Below are 19,224 nucleotides of genomic sequence, written 5' to 3' on the forward strand. Positions count from 1 at the left end.
AGGTGAAAAAGACTAAGAGAGATGCATAATTCATTACAAGATCTTCACTTAGACCTTGAGAGCGATTTGCCGGATGTCGTGAGTTTTAACTACATATTAATTCTAGACTACCATATTGAGGGTGTTTTCCGATCCTTATAAAAAAACAATGGCTACTAGAAACCAACATTAATATAACTGAAGGTTAGTGAAATATCGTCTACTTGGGAAGGTTTTGGTACTCTGAAAGGAAAGGTACCATACGAATACCATACAAGATGGATAATATATGCATTATGCATTATGTCCTCCCTAGGCTCTACTGCTGTCTACATATTACCTTGTTTGAGCATTGGCTTCCCATATTTCGCACAAATCTTAGATCGAAGCGCAGTATTGTAGGACCTACACAATGACACACTGAAGCCATATGATCACCAAGCCCACAAAGGCAACACGCTGAAATCAAACTTGGTCGAAGCATTAATTGACATAGCAGCACATCATGGAAGATGTTAAAATTACAGCTGATTTGTAATGTCTAAGCTTGTAGACCAGCTTTAAATTTTTAAGCTATAGTTAGTTTGCATTAATGTCTTCACTTTTGAAAATGATGAAAACATTGTAGTTCCATGAATCCAAACTTTGGAAATATAGATCCTTTGGTAGGTATCCTACACCAAACTTGTTTAAAGGTGTCAAGGCATATATATTATGTATTGGATGAGGAGGATGCAACACTTTGAAGTGAAATTATGTAATCGTTTAAGTTACAAACATCGAAAAATGTCAGTTGCAATTCATTCGTCATGACCAATAATTAAGATAAATGAAAGAATCCCAGCAGCTGTTTTGAGTATCAATATATTTCGTTCTTAAAAGCCAATCCTAAAAAGGGAACTTGTTTGCCACAACCATATTGATTGGTTTACGATGAAGATGATTGTCAAGTGAGTTAATGTTTAAACGTAACAATTCCAAAGTGGTTAAAATTTTAGGATTAATACATTTTCCAAAGTTAGATCAACTAAACTCAATCGATATATACATTATCCCGCTAGAGGAATACATTCTGAAGCAATTGCTTAGATTCAAATTACTCATGATAGGCGAAAATGACACATTATTTTAAATCGAGTGTGTAATTAATATGAGGTCCATGGGACATGATAAATTGGATAAGGTTCCACATGAGGATAAGTAATTTAAACATAACAAAAAAGAGAAAACAAAATGGAGAATCACAAAAGCTGATCTATTGAAAAACGGTGATCACGAAATGCAGGACGAGTATATAAATGAGAGTTTGAGACAAAGTGAAGGTGCGTGGTGGTGGTATGCAATGCAAACAGATCTATATGTGATATCGATATCCCCAAGGCGATAAACCGAGAAGCCGTTTAAGGAGTTGGTTGAACGAATAGTGTAAAGACAAGACAAGACAAGACAAGACAAGACAAGACGGATAATGATGGTGTGAACGGTAGTTGTGATCCTCGAGCTATCTATATCTATGGGTAGACCCGAGAGATGGATCCGAGTTTTTTAGTGCTAGTAGATGCATGTGCATGTCCACACGGCTTGGCCGGACAAGGGGTTGTGCGAACCCAAGAGGTACGAGGGTCGGGGGACACAATCCCCGGGGCAATGTGGGCACTCATTATGGCATTTCGGGGGGTGAGAGCCCGGGAGGTGGGAGGTTCTACGGGTATTGTTGCCGGGAGTGACACCACCGAGACTCTCGTCCTTGTCATCTGCAAAATTCAAAAGATAATGTGAGGCAAGAGCCATTAAAATGTGGTGTTGACCATAAGGAATATACTATCTCTCTCTCCCTCTCTCTCATGTTACACAACACTTCTATGCAAAAAAACCCTCATTTAACTCTCCCTCTCTAAATCTAGCAAAGATTTGATTACCATGGTCCATACATAGCAAAGATTGATACAATGGTACCTACAATGGAATATACATATACTCTTTCTCTCTAAATCTAGCAAAAGATACATTCAAAATTTCAATGTTGTGTGTGTGTGTGTGTTTTGTGCACACACCTTGGAATATATACTCTTCTTTCTATCTTTCAAGTTTCAACTAGAGAAACTCTAACTAGCTTATCATTGTCATTGTTATGTCAGAAAACATTCAAATCTGGACCCAAGGAAAAGAAATGCTCTGTTTTTGTTTGGTTTTATTTATTTATTTATTTATTTGACAATCAGACATTGTCACTTATATGTTGTAAAATCCCACCTTACCTAGAAGATTTGACTCTTTGCAGGGGATTAGAGAGAAGAAACTCATGAGGATGAGCATGAGGAGAAGAAGAGTGCAATAGAAAGGCATCTGATGATGAGCCATTATATTTCACATGTGTTTGAGAAGTGTGAAATTGATATGGAAGGGATAGATCTTCTAAGTTCTAACTAAATAAATAGAGAGAAAAACTCGAAGAGGTTGAAGAGGAGATCCAAATATATGTTTTCTACATGACTTTATTTGCATATATTATATATATATATATGTGTGTGTGTGTGTGTGTGTGTGTGTGTGTGCTCACGCACGTGTTAGAATGTTTTGTTTCGGACGCAAACATGATGGAGCCATTGAATTCGGAACTCATGAATCGGGAACAAAACCATATAGTTTGTGAGCATAACTGGATTGGATAGACACTCGGTTTCAGTCAGTTAGTTCAGCCCTCGACTTTGTCGGTTGGAAAATTTTCATTGAATGTAATGAAACACTACTACTATACATATACATTACAGTGCACATGTCCTATACATCTCATGGTCCTTCCTCGTTAACCTACTACTACCGATATTTATATATATATTGACATATGCAAAATAGGTCAGGAAAACTATGCAAAATATGTGGTCTACACACTATAGTGTTAAGCAAATAGGTCGGATACATAAAAATAGTGTTTGCTTCCATGGTGGTTGTGTAATTGATTCATTGGAATTCATTAAAATGTACGTCTAAAATGCAACACTTGTGGTTTTCTCATGTCCGCATTTGATATTCTCAAGTTTTCTGGAACACTTTTTGGGGACCGAATTTATATGTTTGAGAAAGATGAAAAAAGAGAGGGGGGTACAATGTATTGGTTTAGAACTAACTAGAATTTTAGAAAATTGTTACCAAACCTAGACAAAGGGAGGAGTTTCTCCATTGATAATTTTTAACAAATGTTCATTCGAGTCAAGATGTCATGTATTCTCATAGATTCGGCATGTCACATCTTAATCTCCATAGAAATTAGTGATTATGCTTCCTTCCCTATGTACTAGAACCCCCTTCACACTATCAAAACGCACCCCTTCACATCATGATGTAAATAACCACCTCTCTAGCTTTGTCCTTCGTCCAATAGATCATGTATACCAAGCGCTATCCTTCAAAATCAATGTTTGCCTTGGGTATACTTTCCCATACATTGGTAACCACTTGATCCAACTTGCCAACAATATATGATTCTTCCATTGGCACTGATCAATTATTTTGTCAGAAAATTGTCGTGACTAGAACGTAATGAGATGCGTGCATCACTGCCATCATGAACCATCTCACCAATCCACAACTTGAATTATCTGTGGTCTTCCATTTTGATTCCATCTGTTGGGTCCCATTTGACTGTTGTGAAATGAGTTCGTCCAATGGCTATTTCACTCACATACACACTCTCCCCTTGGTTAATGTAAAAAATTATAGAGAAAGTTATATCTTTAGAGTATAAATATGCCTTTGGATATTTGACTATAAGTGTCCAATATTGTAAAAAAAATATGACAATGTGGATGTCGTATGTGAAAACAACTAGTCGCATCATATAGTGGACATTGCGTATAGGACTGAATAGTTTTAGTATTAAAATTGTCAATGAAGAAATGAGAGCGAGAGACGAGACGATAGTATTTTTGGGGTGGTCAATCTGTTCACACCCCATTTAGACAACGAAGGTTCTAGTGAATGATATCGAAATCCTTAAACCTTTCCTTTATTGCCAATTCTTTTGTATATTTATTTCGATCAACACAAAAGCTGTGATGCATTCATCGTATACTACAAAACGATGTCATATCTTGTACTTGTAACCACAAACTATTTCGGATCTTTATAGGTAGAACTAGAAGAAGCTGTAAAAGAGAAACAAGAAACTAGATGATTGTTGGTCGCATATTTGGATCACCTAATGAAGCACATTATCCTATGGTTAATGTTATGTTGCATTACTTTAAAGAAATTTGTGCCAAAAACAATTATCCTTTCTAGCTAGAAAACTATTTCTAGCTTATGTTAGACTAGGATTAAGATAACATATGAAATATACATAGTATGAACACACACACACACACACACACACACGTGACAAACACATGTGAGTGCATGCATGCTTATACATTACATACATATGTATGTGATTATCTTATTTAGCCCTTAGTCTCTTGAAAAGTATATGCCTATTCACATTTTGCTAGTTTTCTGAGTGATGCAGCTATGTCATGTTCACCGGACAATGGATAAGACAAAAGAAAATTGGATATGGGTTACGATTATGAAATTATTTATATGATATAATTCGATCATTGAATTGTCACATCACAATCTATCGTTATACAATCATAAACCCACTTATGAACCTTTCTAAAGTTCATGAATAACTTGGACTAAAGGTTGTTGGGGTCCATAATCTCGCCCAAGTGCCTAACACATTGATTAGTGTTTGAAGATATGGGGCAAGCTTATATATTTTCATATATTTTGATTTTCCATGAAACTTCAATCCTTACAATTGTTGTTTGTCCTTGCAACACTGTATCTTCATTTCCTTCACATCTAGATTTCAAGTTGTTTATATTATATACTGAGACAATGCATTGTTAACATGTTCACTTCGACAAGTATCATGTTTTTGTAAAACTTGATTATTTGAAACATTTATAACTTATTTCTATCCTTTCATTAGGGAACCATTACATACCTTTCAACGTGCCATGGCATTGAATTTTCCTCCATTATTTATTAGAAAGAGTTCTTACTAAACAAGTTATTCAAGTCCTTTAGATTGTACATTATAATGATTTTAGTTGCACATTTATATCCAATGTGTGGAAAGCAGTATGGTGCCTAATAACAACTCATCTATCCAACATAAAGGCTTCAGTTTGGTTTCTGTTACCTCAGTCTATGATTAGCACTTGGATTTTGAATCCCTAGGGTTACTCTACATATTAGTCCCTATACATCACCTAGGTAGTTTTCCCCTAGGAATACTCTATCGTGTCCGTGCATATGCTTAGTCCTTGTTTGATTTTGGATCACATACCTTATAATGCCATCGTTTGAGCTTGGTAGTTGTGTATAAATAGGACACCAAGACTAAATGATCTAGGCTAGGGCCATTGTCCTGACAAAACGTACCTTAGGAAGAAGAAAAATGTGCATAAATTGTCAAAAAGGCCCAAAGTGTGTGCACTATGTTTTCTACAAAACAAAATGGAAATCAATTGAAATGGAAAATATACTTAGTGGAATGCACGCGTGTTTGTAGTTGTCTAGAGTGTTCAAGCCCCTTGGATGCAATATTAGAAATTTTAGTTTGACATCAAGCGCATAATAAAGCCTAGAGCCTTCTAAAACTTAGAGCCTTCTATGACATTCTATGGATATAGAATATTCCATGGATTTAATTATGCACGATAACAATTTGTCATCTCGTAAGATTCAAGAGGAATAGTATATTATTATGCATTCATGAGCCATTGGTGATAGAACAAACCTGATATCATCTCAGTTTTTTGGGGCTGTAGAAATAACCTTTCAAGTGCCCAAACCAAGCATAAAGTTTCTTCTCGCTTTTGTTTGTACAAATATGCAACCCATTAGCATTAGCAACTTTCTCCATATTCGTTTTGTTTGTTATTAAGTCTACAATTGTAACATATGTGATAGTTATCTTTCTTATTGGTTTTTTGTGAATGCCTAATATGTTGTTAGAAAGGGAACAACTAGTATGAAGAATATTCTCAATCTCCACTCATATTCTTTGTATTTATTGGCCTAAGGAACACGAAAGGAACATTAAAGGACTTTAGGTTAATGAGGTGGCCTCTTGTACTCAACCTAACTTTTCATGGATTATTGTTCACCACATTTACGATTATGAATAGTCGTACAACCTAATATTTTATATAAAAGGTAGCGGTCAATGTTTCGACATATAGTTCTTTGTTGCGAGAAACAATGGCTTTGCAGGACAGGGATCATTACGAAAGAGGGTCAAGCCATCACTGTATGTATGGAAAAGGAACAAAAGAAAATGTAATGAATAAGACAAGTCAAACGCATTCAATGCTTTCTTACCACTTTGGATCATGAACATACTGCATTTGCCTTTACATATCAACCAATGTCTACAACAATTTATTCACATGAATGTGGATTTCTACGTTGTCTGTAAGGGATGTGTACTCTTACAATTGAAAAGTGCTTCACAGTATATAGGTGAAGAATGGCTTGCATATGCATGTTCGTATTTCGCATCACATCGTCTTTACAATCACACACTCAAGCACATTATTACTTGTGAAGACATGGTGTGTTGCTACGATAACATGAGTAGATGGGATGGGTGACATGGTAACACAAATGGCCAACATTATTGGATCAATCGAATATACTGTATTAAGGAGGAATGCGACTCAAATAAAGAACAAGCACAAGAAAGTTCAATAGTGTAGGAATGCGACTCAAATAAAGAACAAGCACGAGAAAGTTTAATAGCGTTAGTTGGTTTTGATTGTCTTGTAAAGAACAAGAACGAGAAATTCCACCCAATCGGACATAAACAATAAAAGAATGTTGGCATTGGTTTGTTCGACATATACAAAGACCATTCAACAAATGAAAATGGATAGCGCATTGGCTAAACAAGCCAATGGAGCACAAAAAAGAAGACATAAGAAAACAAAGCATCAGTAACGAAAAAGGAACCATCGGATCAGGTTTGCGAGTGTTAATTGGATTTAACACGAATGCCTCTAACCGGTCCGTGGAGCTTGCGAGCCTTCGAAGGTCTCGCCAAATTTCCAATGACGAGGGGTTACCGAACGGGAAGAGACGACGTTGCCATCACTCAAGGAGACCTACAACAAAAGAAAGAAGACAATCAAAGTATTACCCAAGGGGATTGGTAAAAGAGAGGTGTCTGGAAAAGAGATCCAAGACATCTATCTATCCATCCATCAATCAACCTATGCATCCATCCATCCATCCATTTATGCATCTATCCATCCATCCATCTATGCATCCATCCATATATCTATATCTATCTATCAACCTATCGATCGATCTATGATAGTGAAAATTACCTCGAAAGAGAGGGATTGACCTAGGAGGTGGGAGGGTTTGGAGAGGAACCAATTGGAGCCCCAAAGCCGGCTCATGGAATGCCACGTGCTACTCCCCTCGGCCCTCACCCGGACACCATCCACACCGCCCGCACCGCCCACGTTCGTCAACAACACTACCATGGTCTCCATATCCCCGTTGATCGTAAACTTCATTCCCCCATGCCTCTCACACTGCACCCTGTCACAAAACCCCTTACATTATACACATAAAGAGACACAACAACAACAACAACAAAAGCAAGAAAAACCCCTAAACACTAAATTATACACATAGAGAAACACACAAAGACAAGCAAAACCCCTAAACCCTACATTATACACATAGAGACACACACAAAGACAAGTAAAACCTTCAAGCAAAACCTCTAAACCCTAACTTATATACATAGAGACAAGCAAAACATCAAAACCCTAAATTATACACATAGAGACACACACATAGAAACCTTTAAACCCTAACTTATACACATAGACACACACACACATACACACAAAGACAAGCAAAACCTCTAAACCCTAAATTATACACATTGAGACACACACACACAGAGACAAGCAAAACCTCTAAACCCTAAATTATACACATTGAGGCACACACGACAACAAGCAAAACCTCTAAACCCTAAATTATATACATAGAGACAAGCAAAACATCAAAACCCTAAATTATACACATAGAGACACATACGACGAGAATCAAAACCTTTAAACCCTAACTTATACACATAGAGAGAGAGACACACACACACACAGAAAAACAAGTAAAACCTCTAAACCCTAAATTATACACATTGAGAAACAAACAAAGACAAGCAAAACCTCTAAACCCTAAATTACACACAGAGAGACACACACAAAAACAAGTAAAACCACTAAACCCTAAATCATACATATACAGACACACACAAAGACAAGCAAAACCTCCAAACCCTAAACCCTACAAGCCACTTCCTTCTATGTGGGTATCTATAGTTTATTAGAAGAAGAAGAGCAGATGGGAAGACATTTCCCTTCTTTACCTCCTGAAGAGAACAGGCAGGGCCTGGCCAGGTCTATTGAAGGCAGCCATCTGCAGAAATGCAGGCTCAGAGATGTCAAAATGCTTGAAAGGAAGGTCGCAGAAGGAAGAAATGGGGTCCTCCCCATTGCTGGGGCACAGGTTAGTCGCTGTTACGGTCACAGTCGAGTCCTGTAGACACCATTGCTTCAAGGATGATGAGGATCCAGCATGGCCATGGCCACCATCATCACATTTCATTTCATAGCACGCCCCACAGCTGCTGCTGTTGTTGAAGAGGGCACTGCTCACAGCTGCTGTGTTGGGCCCATAGCCATAGCTGTACACATCCCCATACCCACAGGCACCGCCTGCATACATTACACTCATTCATCATACATCCATATCACATTCATCATATGTCCATGTGGATCCATCCACCCATCCATCCATCCATCCATCATACATATACTAATGATTCGCACATACATTCATCCATACATATCTAATGGATTCTTCTTGTCATGAAACCGCACATCAGTACCATTTCAACTTAGATTGAGATTACAAAACCCACAGCATTTAATTTTCTCGCAAAAGCATAAGCCTCAATACTACAAGTATCATGTTTTGAAAGTACCCTAAAGCATGTAAACCCTGACAATTACTTGTTAATGTAGCAGTAAAAAAGTACAGTTAAAGCAACTTAGGTGTCACATAGAGCTAAAAATATAAGTAATATACTTACCATTGATCGTGCTAGTGAAGTCTCCACCAAAGGCAGTTGCCTTGGCAGGAATCCATGGATTGTTATGATCAGTTTTCTCAGTAGTAGTAGTAGTAGCAGTAGTAGTACTAGTGGATTTTGCAAATGCCAAATGTATGAGAGGTACCGAATCAAACAAGAACGCGAGAAAAAATAAAGTGTTTAGAAATCCAACCATAGCTATGGAGATATACAAAAGAGAGGGGCAAATTGATAGTTTGAGAGAGAGAGAGAGAGACAGGGAAAGGGATCCTTATTGTACAAGTGCAAGAAACAGAGGTACAGGGTAGTAATAGAAGAAGAAGAAGAAGAAGAAGAGAACAGTGTAAGGGCAATTGTATTGACTAAATAGAAGTACAAAACAGAAAAACAGGGAGGCGGGGATAGGGATCATAACTAAAACGAGTCCTCTGTTTTTAATTTTATCCGCGCCGATGAATTACCCACCTACTCCTACATTTAGCCACTTACACACATGTATATGTATAACAGTATATGTATGTACATCCATATGTATACAGTATAATATATATGCATATGTATGTGTTTTATATTATGTCTCAATCTCAGATATCAGTGTATGTGTATGTGTATGTGTATGTGTATGTGTATGTGTATGTGTAGGTATACGTATATGTGGCAAAACGATACCAGCTCCCAAGTATAACCCCTGCATTTTTCTTTATTTCTCGAAATGCCCCTACATTTTCTGTTTATATACCCCCCCCCCCCCCCCATGCATCAAATTGCTAAATCACATATCCAAATTGTCGTAAATCCCAGGATTGCTCTTTAGGGTCATTGTCATGTTCCTCCACATTGATAAGTATTATTAAAGGCATTGTGATGAAGGCATGCAAGCTTTTATGCCTTTGTTTCATGCAAGTGATTGCTCTTATTCTTCATGGTCTTTGATAATTAAGTAGAATGTTTGCTAAAAACTAAGATTTCAGCTTTATATGCTTGATCCATCGGTTGTTAGTACTTGCACAAACCCACTAACAAGACATGGCAATCACAGCTAATGAGGCTATCTTTATGGAAGACATGTCAATTTACTGCAAACCACAAAGCTCTCAATGCAAGAGCTAGTTCAAAACATCCATCACCACCTTGAAATAGGTGTTCTCCATAGGCTACCCAAGAAATCCATCATAAAAAACAAGAGCACAACGTTAATCAATACACACACAAAGAAAAAACTACAATAGAAGTTGATCAATAGTTTGCATGCACAGTAGTTTACATGGATAAGATTGCTTCAGTTTGTGTTTACATGAATAAGATGGCTCAAACCGAACAGGATGATGCATGACTGGTCAATGAAACTGAACTTGGAGATATCACATTCATTATTTCTCTATAGCTTCTATGGGGAAATGCCTTCTTTATACATGAGTTGGTTACAATGACTGCAAAACAAAAATATTGAATTGTTATACCAGGTATTTACTTCACATAACCAACCAAAATGTCTTCAATATTGGCTTGTCCATCAATCATTATCAACTAAATTTCATTGTCACGGCACAATTCTCTATCGCAATTTGCAACACACTAGCATATCACATGGTTCCATACTGCATATTCTTAAGTCAATTAGACTCTCAGAAGTAGCGATTTAGAAGTTCTTCCTTGCTGTAGGCAAATTTCATGAGAGTATTGCCTCAACAACTTCAGTAATAACATCTTCCCATTTCAGATACTCAACTTGCATGCACTTTTATCCGTACAAATCGAATGGAGTATGTTTTGTTGTGGAAAATAACTATCAATATTTGTATTTCAAACATTTTTAACCTTGTTACAACATTTGGACACCATATTTTCTGTCCACATTGGAGGCTGGAGCCATATTGAAAAAAAGAATAAACATCTGACGCCATAAAAGCTATGGTTATGGTTACATGGTCTGCTTTTCTCCAAGGTTAAGAATGTGCAAATGTTTGCCTCTTGTTGAGTTGAGATGATTTGACATTTCCATGGTGTGATATGAGATCTTGAAGCTCTGCAATTACCGTGGTGTGACAAAAACCATATTGTTTCTAAAACATAGATAAACCACCCAACAAAAAGTCAAGGTTATGTCAAGTATAGCAAAAATCACTGAAGAGAAAGTCAATGAATGTCTTAAGAAATGAACATGTACATATCAAAAACATTAAGCATCTTGTCTTTATAAGTATACAATCAACTGAAAAACATTCAAAACACAGGTCGAGGATATAAAAAATGTTCCAAAAAACTGTTGAGGTCATGTATATGAAAAGCACTGAAGGAAATATTTAAGATTGTGTATACCAAAGACACAGGAGAAAAAGTCAAGGTCATACATATGAAAAACAATGAAATCTAAAGATTGTCTTACCCTTGTTTGAACCATTCCGAAACGCTGCATCCTGAAGTTGCGGACTGTATTTTCAATATGTACAGCTGAAATATCACCTTGAAGAATGCGTCGTAATGTGTGATCAATAACACAGTAAGTCCCTGTTCTTCCTATACCAGCACTGCAAAAATGGTACATGTAAGTCATTAGGGTAAACCTAAATCTCTAAACGACCAACATATAAGGAACCAGATGATGTATGGAATTTCGGGTTACAACTTTCCGAGTTCTAAAACACATTAAATGGTGGAAAAATGAGTTTGTGATGAGTTTCTAACGGCATAACCTGCCTTAACAAATAACTTGTAGCAAACACAGCTGAATCTACATGATTATTGATGACCCTTCGAAAGCATCTTGCCTTCATGTTCCTTTGTAAGGTAAGATTCATCTTCTTTATCAATCAATAGGGGTGGCCAAAGATGGTCTTCTTAAGTGTAAAGACAAGTATTATTGGAGATAATATGGCATTAAAAATATCCCTGGGATTTTCATGTGGTTCCACATAACGAACCACCATGAACTAGGTGTGTGTCTCTGTATTCCCCAAGAAAAGGTTTGAAGATCGCATATTGCAAATAGGAAACTATGAAGAGAGTGCACATTACAAAATGAAGAATCCTTAGTAAAAATCTAATTTATTGGAAAAGCTTGGTGAGCTGAGTATGTGTGCATGCTGCTATACGATTCCTGCACAAATTATCAACCACCAAGAGTAGAAATGTAGATATTATATCAGGCATTTGGTGAATCACTTCTACTAACAGCATACTGAAGTCAATACAAATCCGTTTTTGGCAAGACATTGGTCCAAGCTACACCTGTGGCTTTCAGGAAAATGTAGCTGCCTATACTCATATCAGAGAAGGTACCTAACATGGTGTGACTAGAAGGTACACAGTTTCAATGCAACATTAGCATTCATTATAGTACAAGGAATACCCTGAGCGCCTTCAATAAACTACCCTGACAATGAAATAGCATAAATGAAAATAGAAAGTAGAAATTGAAACTTACCTGCAATGAACCACGAAAGGGCCAAAGTTGGAAGGCAAATTGTGCAAAGTTCTAAACACAGCTCTTACAGATGTCGAGGATTCTGGAACACCATAATCAGGCCAATCCAAATGCAAATGCAGAACAGGAACTGGCGTAGAGTCTTCTCTCTATGCAAACATATGTAATGAAGAAAATCAAAAGAACATTCAAACAATTGGCAGTATTCAAGATAAAAAATGAACACCAACTATTATTATTGCGCCTTTATTTGTAACATTCTATCCTATTGATACCATAATCACCCTTGTTTGACACCCATGGTGCTCATAAATTTTCCAGAAAATCCCTCCTCTAATATCAACTTCCATTTACCTTGTGGTATAAGCAAGCCATTGATTTGCCATACAGCAACCATTCTGCCTACATTCTCTCGTGTGAATGCTTATGGTTATATCCAACTCACTCTATAGATTGCTCAATGTGATTTCAGTGCATTCACTAATTTCATATCCTCAGACACTGTCAAGCAGTCTTGCTATACACGAATATAACTGCAAAAATCTAGATGTACAGCCGGCTTTCTTTTCTTTTCTTCTAGTGTCTTCACCCAAATTCCAGCATATGCTGGGGTAGTCTCTGTTCTTCAAGAATTATGTATCCATTCCTTAGCATTTCAGAGTCCAATTTTGCATTTCTAAGAATAATTTAAGGACATGTTTTTTTTTATAATCTCAAGTGTTCACACTCCGTTGCTGATTGGCAAGAGACCCACAGTGCAGATATAGTTTTCAAGACAAAAGTTCACCCACCCGGTTTGGAAATGCAAGCTGAGGCTCTTGTTCATTATGCTTTATAGTGTCTTTTAGTAAGGTTAAGATGCCACTAAAAGTATTTTTTATCTTCCAAAGCAGAAGGTACAAGTCCTAGAAGGCTACATGATTGGAGGAAACACGAACAATCTTTTATCAATATAATACATGTCACCAATATGATCTAGCCAGTGTTTCATAATACTCATGCAGAACCTGAAGAGTAATGTTCAAGCACTACCTCTTATGACAATGGGAAGTGTTTTTTCAGGGGAAAGAAGTATAGGAGGAAAATTATATTAGCATCCACTGGAGGCCAGAATCAATCTATGGAACGTCTTATTACAAATTACTGCACAAGCAAGAAATGTAACAGCATATGTTGAAGCACATAAAATTATATAAACATCCTTTCGAGGCTAAACCTAACCTATGGCACATCTTATTATGAATTACAGCAGATGCAAGAAATGTGATCAGATACTGAGGGTACAGAGTAAAGGCTAGGAGCAGCCGGCAAGATGGTGAAAGGCATTGTGAGTGGACTATGGGGAACAGGCTCAAATGAACATACAAAAGAGAAAGACTATAAGGGTGAAAAATGGATAAGAAAATGACAGAGGATAGAGTAATTGGCTGGCTTTAGGCCTCCATAAATGGAGGCAGTTCGGTGAGTATAGGCTTCCAACTCCTTTACATGAAAACAATTGATTGTGTTAGGACCCTACTGAACTCCATAACCAACGAACCATACTAATATATGTGATAGATGTAGTATCATAACTCCAGGGTACTGAAGAATCATCAAATTTCTACACATCTCAGAAAGAACATGAAAAGATTATGAGGGATTAACATAAATCTAGAGTTAAATACTAACATAATAAAAAAGGTTTAGGATCCAGCACCTAGGCTCAAATATCATATTAGAAATCATAGGGGAAATAAGAAATGATAAAAAAACGCATAAAAGTGAGTCAACAAGGTCATAAACCAAGCTACAAAAAAGTACATGTCTATGAGCAGCCTGTGAGAGTGAGAAGCCTCATAAGTATGTAGTAGGAAACAGGATCAAATGTGGCTGTAACTAGAAGGATGAAAGCTAACTGGACTCTGGAAAATGATTGGTGAAGGAGACATTATATGAGCCCCAACTTAAGAGCAATTGGCCAACTGGAGGCCTCAATAAATGGGAGGTGTTAGGTGAGTATACACTCCCAATTACCTACTCAAAATGAGGGAAATTAATTGTGTCCATACCCAGCTCCATAATGAAATTAACCATACTATCAGATATATGGCAGTAAGTAGCCCTAATCAGCTGATTGTTGCAGCATCCCAACTCTAGAGATGTAAATATTTCTGGAACGACTACTGGAGAGACAAAAATATATGAAAACCTCGTCAGAGGCCAAAACTGGCCTATGAGACAATGGGAATATCTTAAAAAGTTAAACCCTCTTTGCAAACAACAAACCATGTTTATGAGGTTTTGCAGTTGCATTGTCACCTTTCAACAATTTCATTCTGCCTTTTGATTTCTAGCAAGAACAGTTCCAAGCCTTGTTAATTTTCGTATTCCATTCTCTTGCAATGTGGACCAAAGCCTTGTTTGAAGAGGCAGTGCTATCTCCCCCTTATTGCATAAAAATCAAGACAACAACAAATGTAGAGATTCTCAGACTCCACATTCTAATGGCACAATTGGTAGATCCATTCTTCCATTAGATTTTCATATATGGCTGCCTGCCTCAATATCTAACTGATGAGCAAAGTACTAAGCCGCCATATCAAATTATGGTGCAAATGAGACAGATGCATATCTATATTAGGGGCCTGATGATAAATCCATCCCCTGATGTGTAATAGAGAGGGCACCATAGCAGGCTACCCTCCTACCAAGAGGTGATGTGGGGCTAATCCACATTCTTCCATTATCCAATTTAATAATATCAGTTCTATTCTTTTCCACTTTGGTCATGTCCAATTGTAAACAATCTGAGAGAGAGAGAGAGAACAAAAGAAAGAAAGATTTTCATGTATACCTCCAAATTCTTGATCTCCAGCAACCGTTGTACAACTGCATTCTTTGTGGTAATAGTTGATTTGTTTGTTATTTTGAACCTTCCATGAGTTTGGGATTGTTGTACTTGGGCAGGAAAATAATTCCCACATTTCACCATCTGAAATAGGCAACTTCATATATGTTTAAGTCTCTGAGCTACTATACTTGAATATTCTTAATATTCAAACATTAGGAAAACGACAATAAATACCTCAGTATTTTTATCAACAAGATCTGTCAACATAACTATGACAGGACATTCTTGCTGCACTACCATCTCCCAAAAATCCACGTATGTATTTGGTAACGGTCCTTGTGTTGCAATAAATTTTGGCAAATTTTCTTGAGTAGAATCCTAAAGATAATGAAATTCTGTTAATTTACCGAACTGTATCATAAGTTTAGATGATTGCCCACTCCTTTCAGGCATGTAAGCTTACAATTAAATGAGTATGAATGAAAACGTACCACAATATAGTTTGCATTGATGTAAGATGTAAGACCACTTGCCTTCTCCTCCAGTATGACCCTTGTATCATCATCTTGATTTATTCATCAAGACCACCAAAAGTATTACTCAAGTGAAACCATTTAAAATATTTGTAAATCCATGACTAACATAAATGCATACATGGTAAGATATCAAGGTAGCGATTTTTTGGTAAGTTGCTCTCCAACCTCCCCACAACACAAGCCTGAAGCTTATTGACTTGCAACTTATTTGACTGGAAAACGTTCAGTTACTTGTCAGTACATAATACATGTGCATGTTTGAGGCAGCAAAAACATACTCATTCTTATGACCCTTGGCTATGTTCTGAGTGTTTGTGAAAGCATCTAAAACTTTAATGAACTATAATCTACAGCTTTTAATTTAAGGGGGCTGATAACAAATATCAATTTTACACAATTAAACATATTAATGAACGAAGTATCATTGCTAACATAGTCATGTGGAACAAGGATCAAGGGAGGGAATGGCATGTACAAAACAAAATGTCTATCACAGCATTAGAATAAGTCAAATAAGTATAGAGAACAGTCAAATCACTAAAAGCACCACACAATTCAGCATCATTGCAATCTAGATTGTATGTATGCAAAGCTTATACCAATTTATATGGAATCAGAATGATAAATTCCTACCCAGCATTGATTCACTCCACCAGAAACCTCATACTACATTGCTACAGGACCAGACATTGCAAATGCGTAGAGAATAATTAGCAAGTCCATGGTTAATCATGGCAAAGGCACATTGGGAAGCCACCAAGTCATTTACGAGATATTTGAAGGGGGGAAAGGTAAATGTCTATGTTATGGAAAGGGTCCATTGGGAGTCATTAGCAGGTTCATGGTTAACCAGGGCAAGGCATATTGAGAAGCCATCACATTAAATATGACATATGTGAAGGGAAAAAAAGTAAATGTCTATGTTATTGAAAGGGTCCATTAAAACTACATGGATTCTCTGACTACGATATTGTAGCTGATACGGTGGATATACACAAATCTACTACTGGATATGTATTAATGCTTTCCAGTGGTGCACTCCCATTGTGTTCCAGATTGCCAAGGATTGTTGCATTGTCTACAACTGAGGCTCCATATATTTCAGTGATCAAGGCTTCCAAGCAGCCATATGGTTAGCACATCTCTGGAATGAGCTCGGTCTAGTTGAGAGAACACCACTCCTACATTGTGATGGGCAGAGAGCACCATATTCTTGGATACAAATGGTATGTTTCATGCACACACTATGCCCTTTGATGTGCAGTATCACTCCATCAAGGAGGTGATAGAGGATGGGCTCATCTCATGACAAAAAATAGACCTCTTCCCTGAGTACACTACCCTTGGACAAAACAAGGAGATGACTAGTCTGTGCCAATATGGCAATGGCTTGCACAAGCTTCAAAAGCATCGGGAATCAACCCATCTATTAGCACATGGAGCATTGAGTCAGCCACGTATCATTGAATTGTTCCATAGGCCCACAGCAATGCTGATGAATTATCATTGTGTGAGTAGAGGAGTGCTGACAACAATCGAGACCATCAGTACCAGATCATGGAAAACATTGCTCAGCATATCTGAGTTGCTCCAGGGCATCCACCAGGCCATGGAGAACATTGTTCATCATATCCAAGCTGTGCATAAAGACACCCAGATGAAGTTCGTTCTTCATCATAGACTCACTAAACCATGCCAATCAACATCAGATACCATGTCCCCTCACCACCATTAATCCCATGCATTGTAGTTGTGGACTTCAAGCTTGTAAAACCATCTTCCAAATCATTACCGATTATGAAACCACCTTGTGCAATAAGATCATTATCAGGAATCTTTAGAAACCTAGAGTTTTCAGTATGCATAACCTGAAGATACCTGCATTTATAACCACTGATTTGTTCCATAGGCCGACTTCGATCTCTACTAGACATTAATGTATCTTTATTCTCATATTTGTCATTTTGAATTGAACTTATTGCTGAAGTTCAGATTTTAGCATTGATGTTTCCAATATGCTCTAGCATCCAATAGCATTGTTATTTCATCATCTCATGAGTGACATACTCTACCTCAAACAGGATCAAGTGAATCTATAATTTTAATTAATAAACATTTAGTCTTTTCATGCCATTCTCCATATGGGCTGACTATAATGCAAGCGATCATAATAATTCATCGAGGGCTTTTATACAGTAGCCGCACATGGATCTCTATCTTTGAGCATGCAATCATGATAATACATAATGATCAAGATCCACCTAGCTCAGTGTAAGAAGGTTGGTTGGTTTTGAGGCATTGAGAGTGCAATGGCAAAAACTATTGACATTGTTGTATGAATATCCAATTTACACAAGACAGACATAGGGAAAAAACTTTTCCAGGTGCTAACATTGTCATCTGCCACCATAACATTTCACACACAACGACAAATTAGAAATGGTGTACCCTCTTTGCCTTTTATACTACATATCTCTTTCAACAACCAAATGAGACCGGGAAGTTTTATTTACCAAGAATACCCCACCATAACATTTCATACACAACCACTAATTAGTATTTCGGGGTGAATTTTTGGCTATGCATTTTTCGGGTTAAATTAAATGATATGCATTAATCATGATTCAAAGGTTGAATAAACGGTTACTAAATCATTCCAATCATCATGATTAGGAGGCCCAAACAAGGAAACAGAATTGTGAGACCAAAAAAATAAAATAAAAGCATGGTCAAAGAATAAGAGGGTGAACACACCAGAAGGAAGTCGAACTCTTTGTCAATGACTGGTTGAAGGCTACGGCCAGATGCGTTGAGTTTCTTGAGAAGGTGAACGACAGCATTTTGGCAGAGATTCACTTGCTTGGGGGTTAGTACAGGAAGGGTACTGGTGATACCATTGCTAGGGTTTAAGGCGAGGTTGCGAATATGCTCGATTCGATCCATGCTCACGGCAGGGACAGAGGAATACTTCCGGGAACCGAAAGAAGAAGAAGAAGAGGGAGGAGGGGGAGTGATGGGGGAGCCAAGGATGGTGGCGGATGAGTATGGGGCAGTGGAAGGGCTATTGGTTTGGGTTTGATGGGGACGGCCATTGTTGTTTTGGTAGGGGCTCACGCCACCGGCCTTGAGTGCGTTCCCCGTCTTGATGATCTTCGTTTTGTTCTTTCTTTCTCTCTCTCTCTCTCTCTCTCTCTCTCTCTCTCTCTCTCTCTCTCTCTCTCTCTCTCTCTCTCTGTTCTCGATCTTCTTGACGGATGTGTGATCTCTCACTGGCGATTTCTTGACC

The 19,224-nt window shown here is 37.5% G+C and overlaps 2 protein-coding genes across 2 annotated transcripts; both read right to left on the reverse strand.

Moving 5' to 3' along the window:
* Nucleotides 1–6,948: 6,948 nt before the first annotated feature.
* LOC147866538 (expansin-A2-like) lies at nt 6,949–9,402 on the reverse strand. Its single transcript, XM_087316993.1, has 4 exons — nt 9,146–9,402; nt 8,420–8,768; nt 7,359–7,578; nt 6,949–7,133 (listed from the first exon to the last, which is right to left on the reverse strand). Exons 1-4 carry the CDS (start codon nt 9,339–9,341, stop codon nt 7,029–7,031), a joined length of 870 nt encoding a protein of 289 aa, XP_087173119.1. The 5' UTR covers nt 9,342–9,402; the 3' UTR covers nt 6,949–7,028.
* Nucleotides 9,403–10,833: 1,431 nt separating this feature from the next.
* Nucleotides 10,834–18,961, reverse strand: PTP1 (protein tyrosine phosphatase 1). The gene is made up of 8 exons (XM_087316994.1): nt 18,693–18,961; nt 16,057–16,150; nt 15,894–15,967; nt 15,637–15,780; nt 15,406–15,543; nt 12,570–12,718; nt 11,532–11,673; nt 10,834–11,208 (listed from the first exon to the last, which is right to left on the reverse strand). The coding sequence occupies exons 1-8, from the start codon at nt 18,879–18,881 to the stop codon at nt 11,092–11,094; spliced, it is 1,047 nt and encodes a 348-aa protein (XP_087173120.1). The 5' UTR covers nt 18,882–18,961; the 3' UTR covers nt 10,834–11,091.
* Between the last annotated feature and the right edge of the window lie 263 nt (nt 18,962–19,224).

This window comes from Azolla caroliniana, unplaced genomic scaffold (genome assembly GCF_043228905.1).
Source record: "Azolla caroliniana isolate FFs.n. ecotype wild unplaced genomic scaffold, voAzoCaro1.0.p SCAF_3, whole genome shotgun sequence".
In the NCBI taxonomy this organism is placed as follows: domain Eukaryota; kingdom Viridiplantae; phylum Streptophyta; class Polypodiopsida; order Salviniales; family Salviniaceae; genus Azolla; species Azolla caroliniana.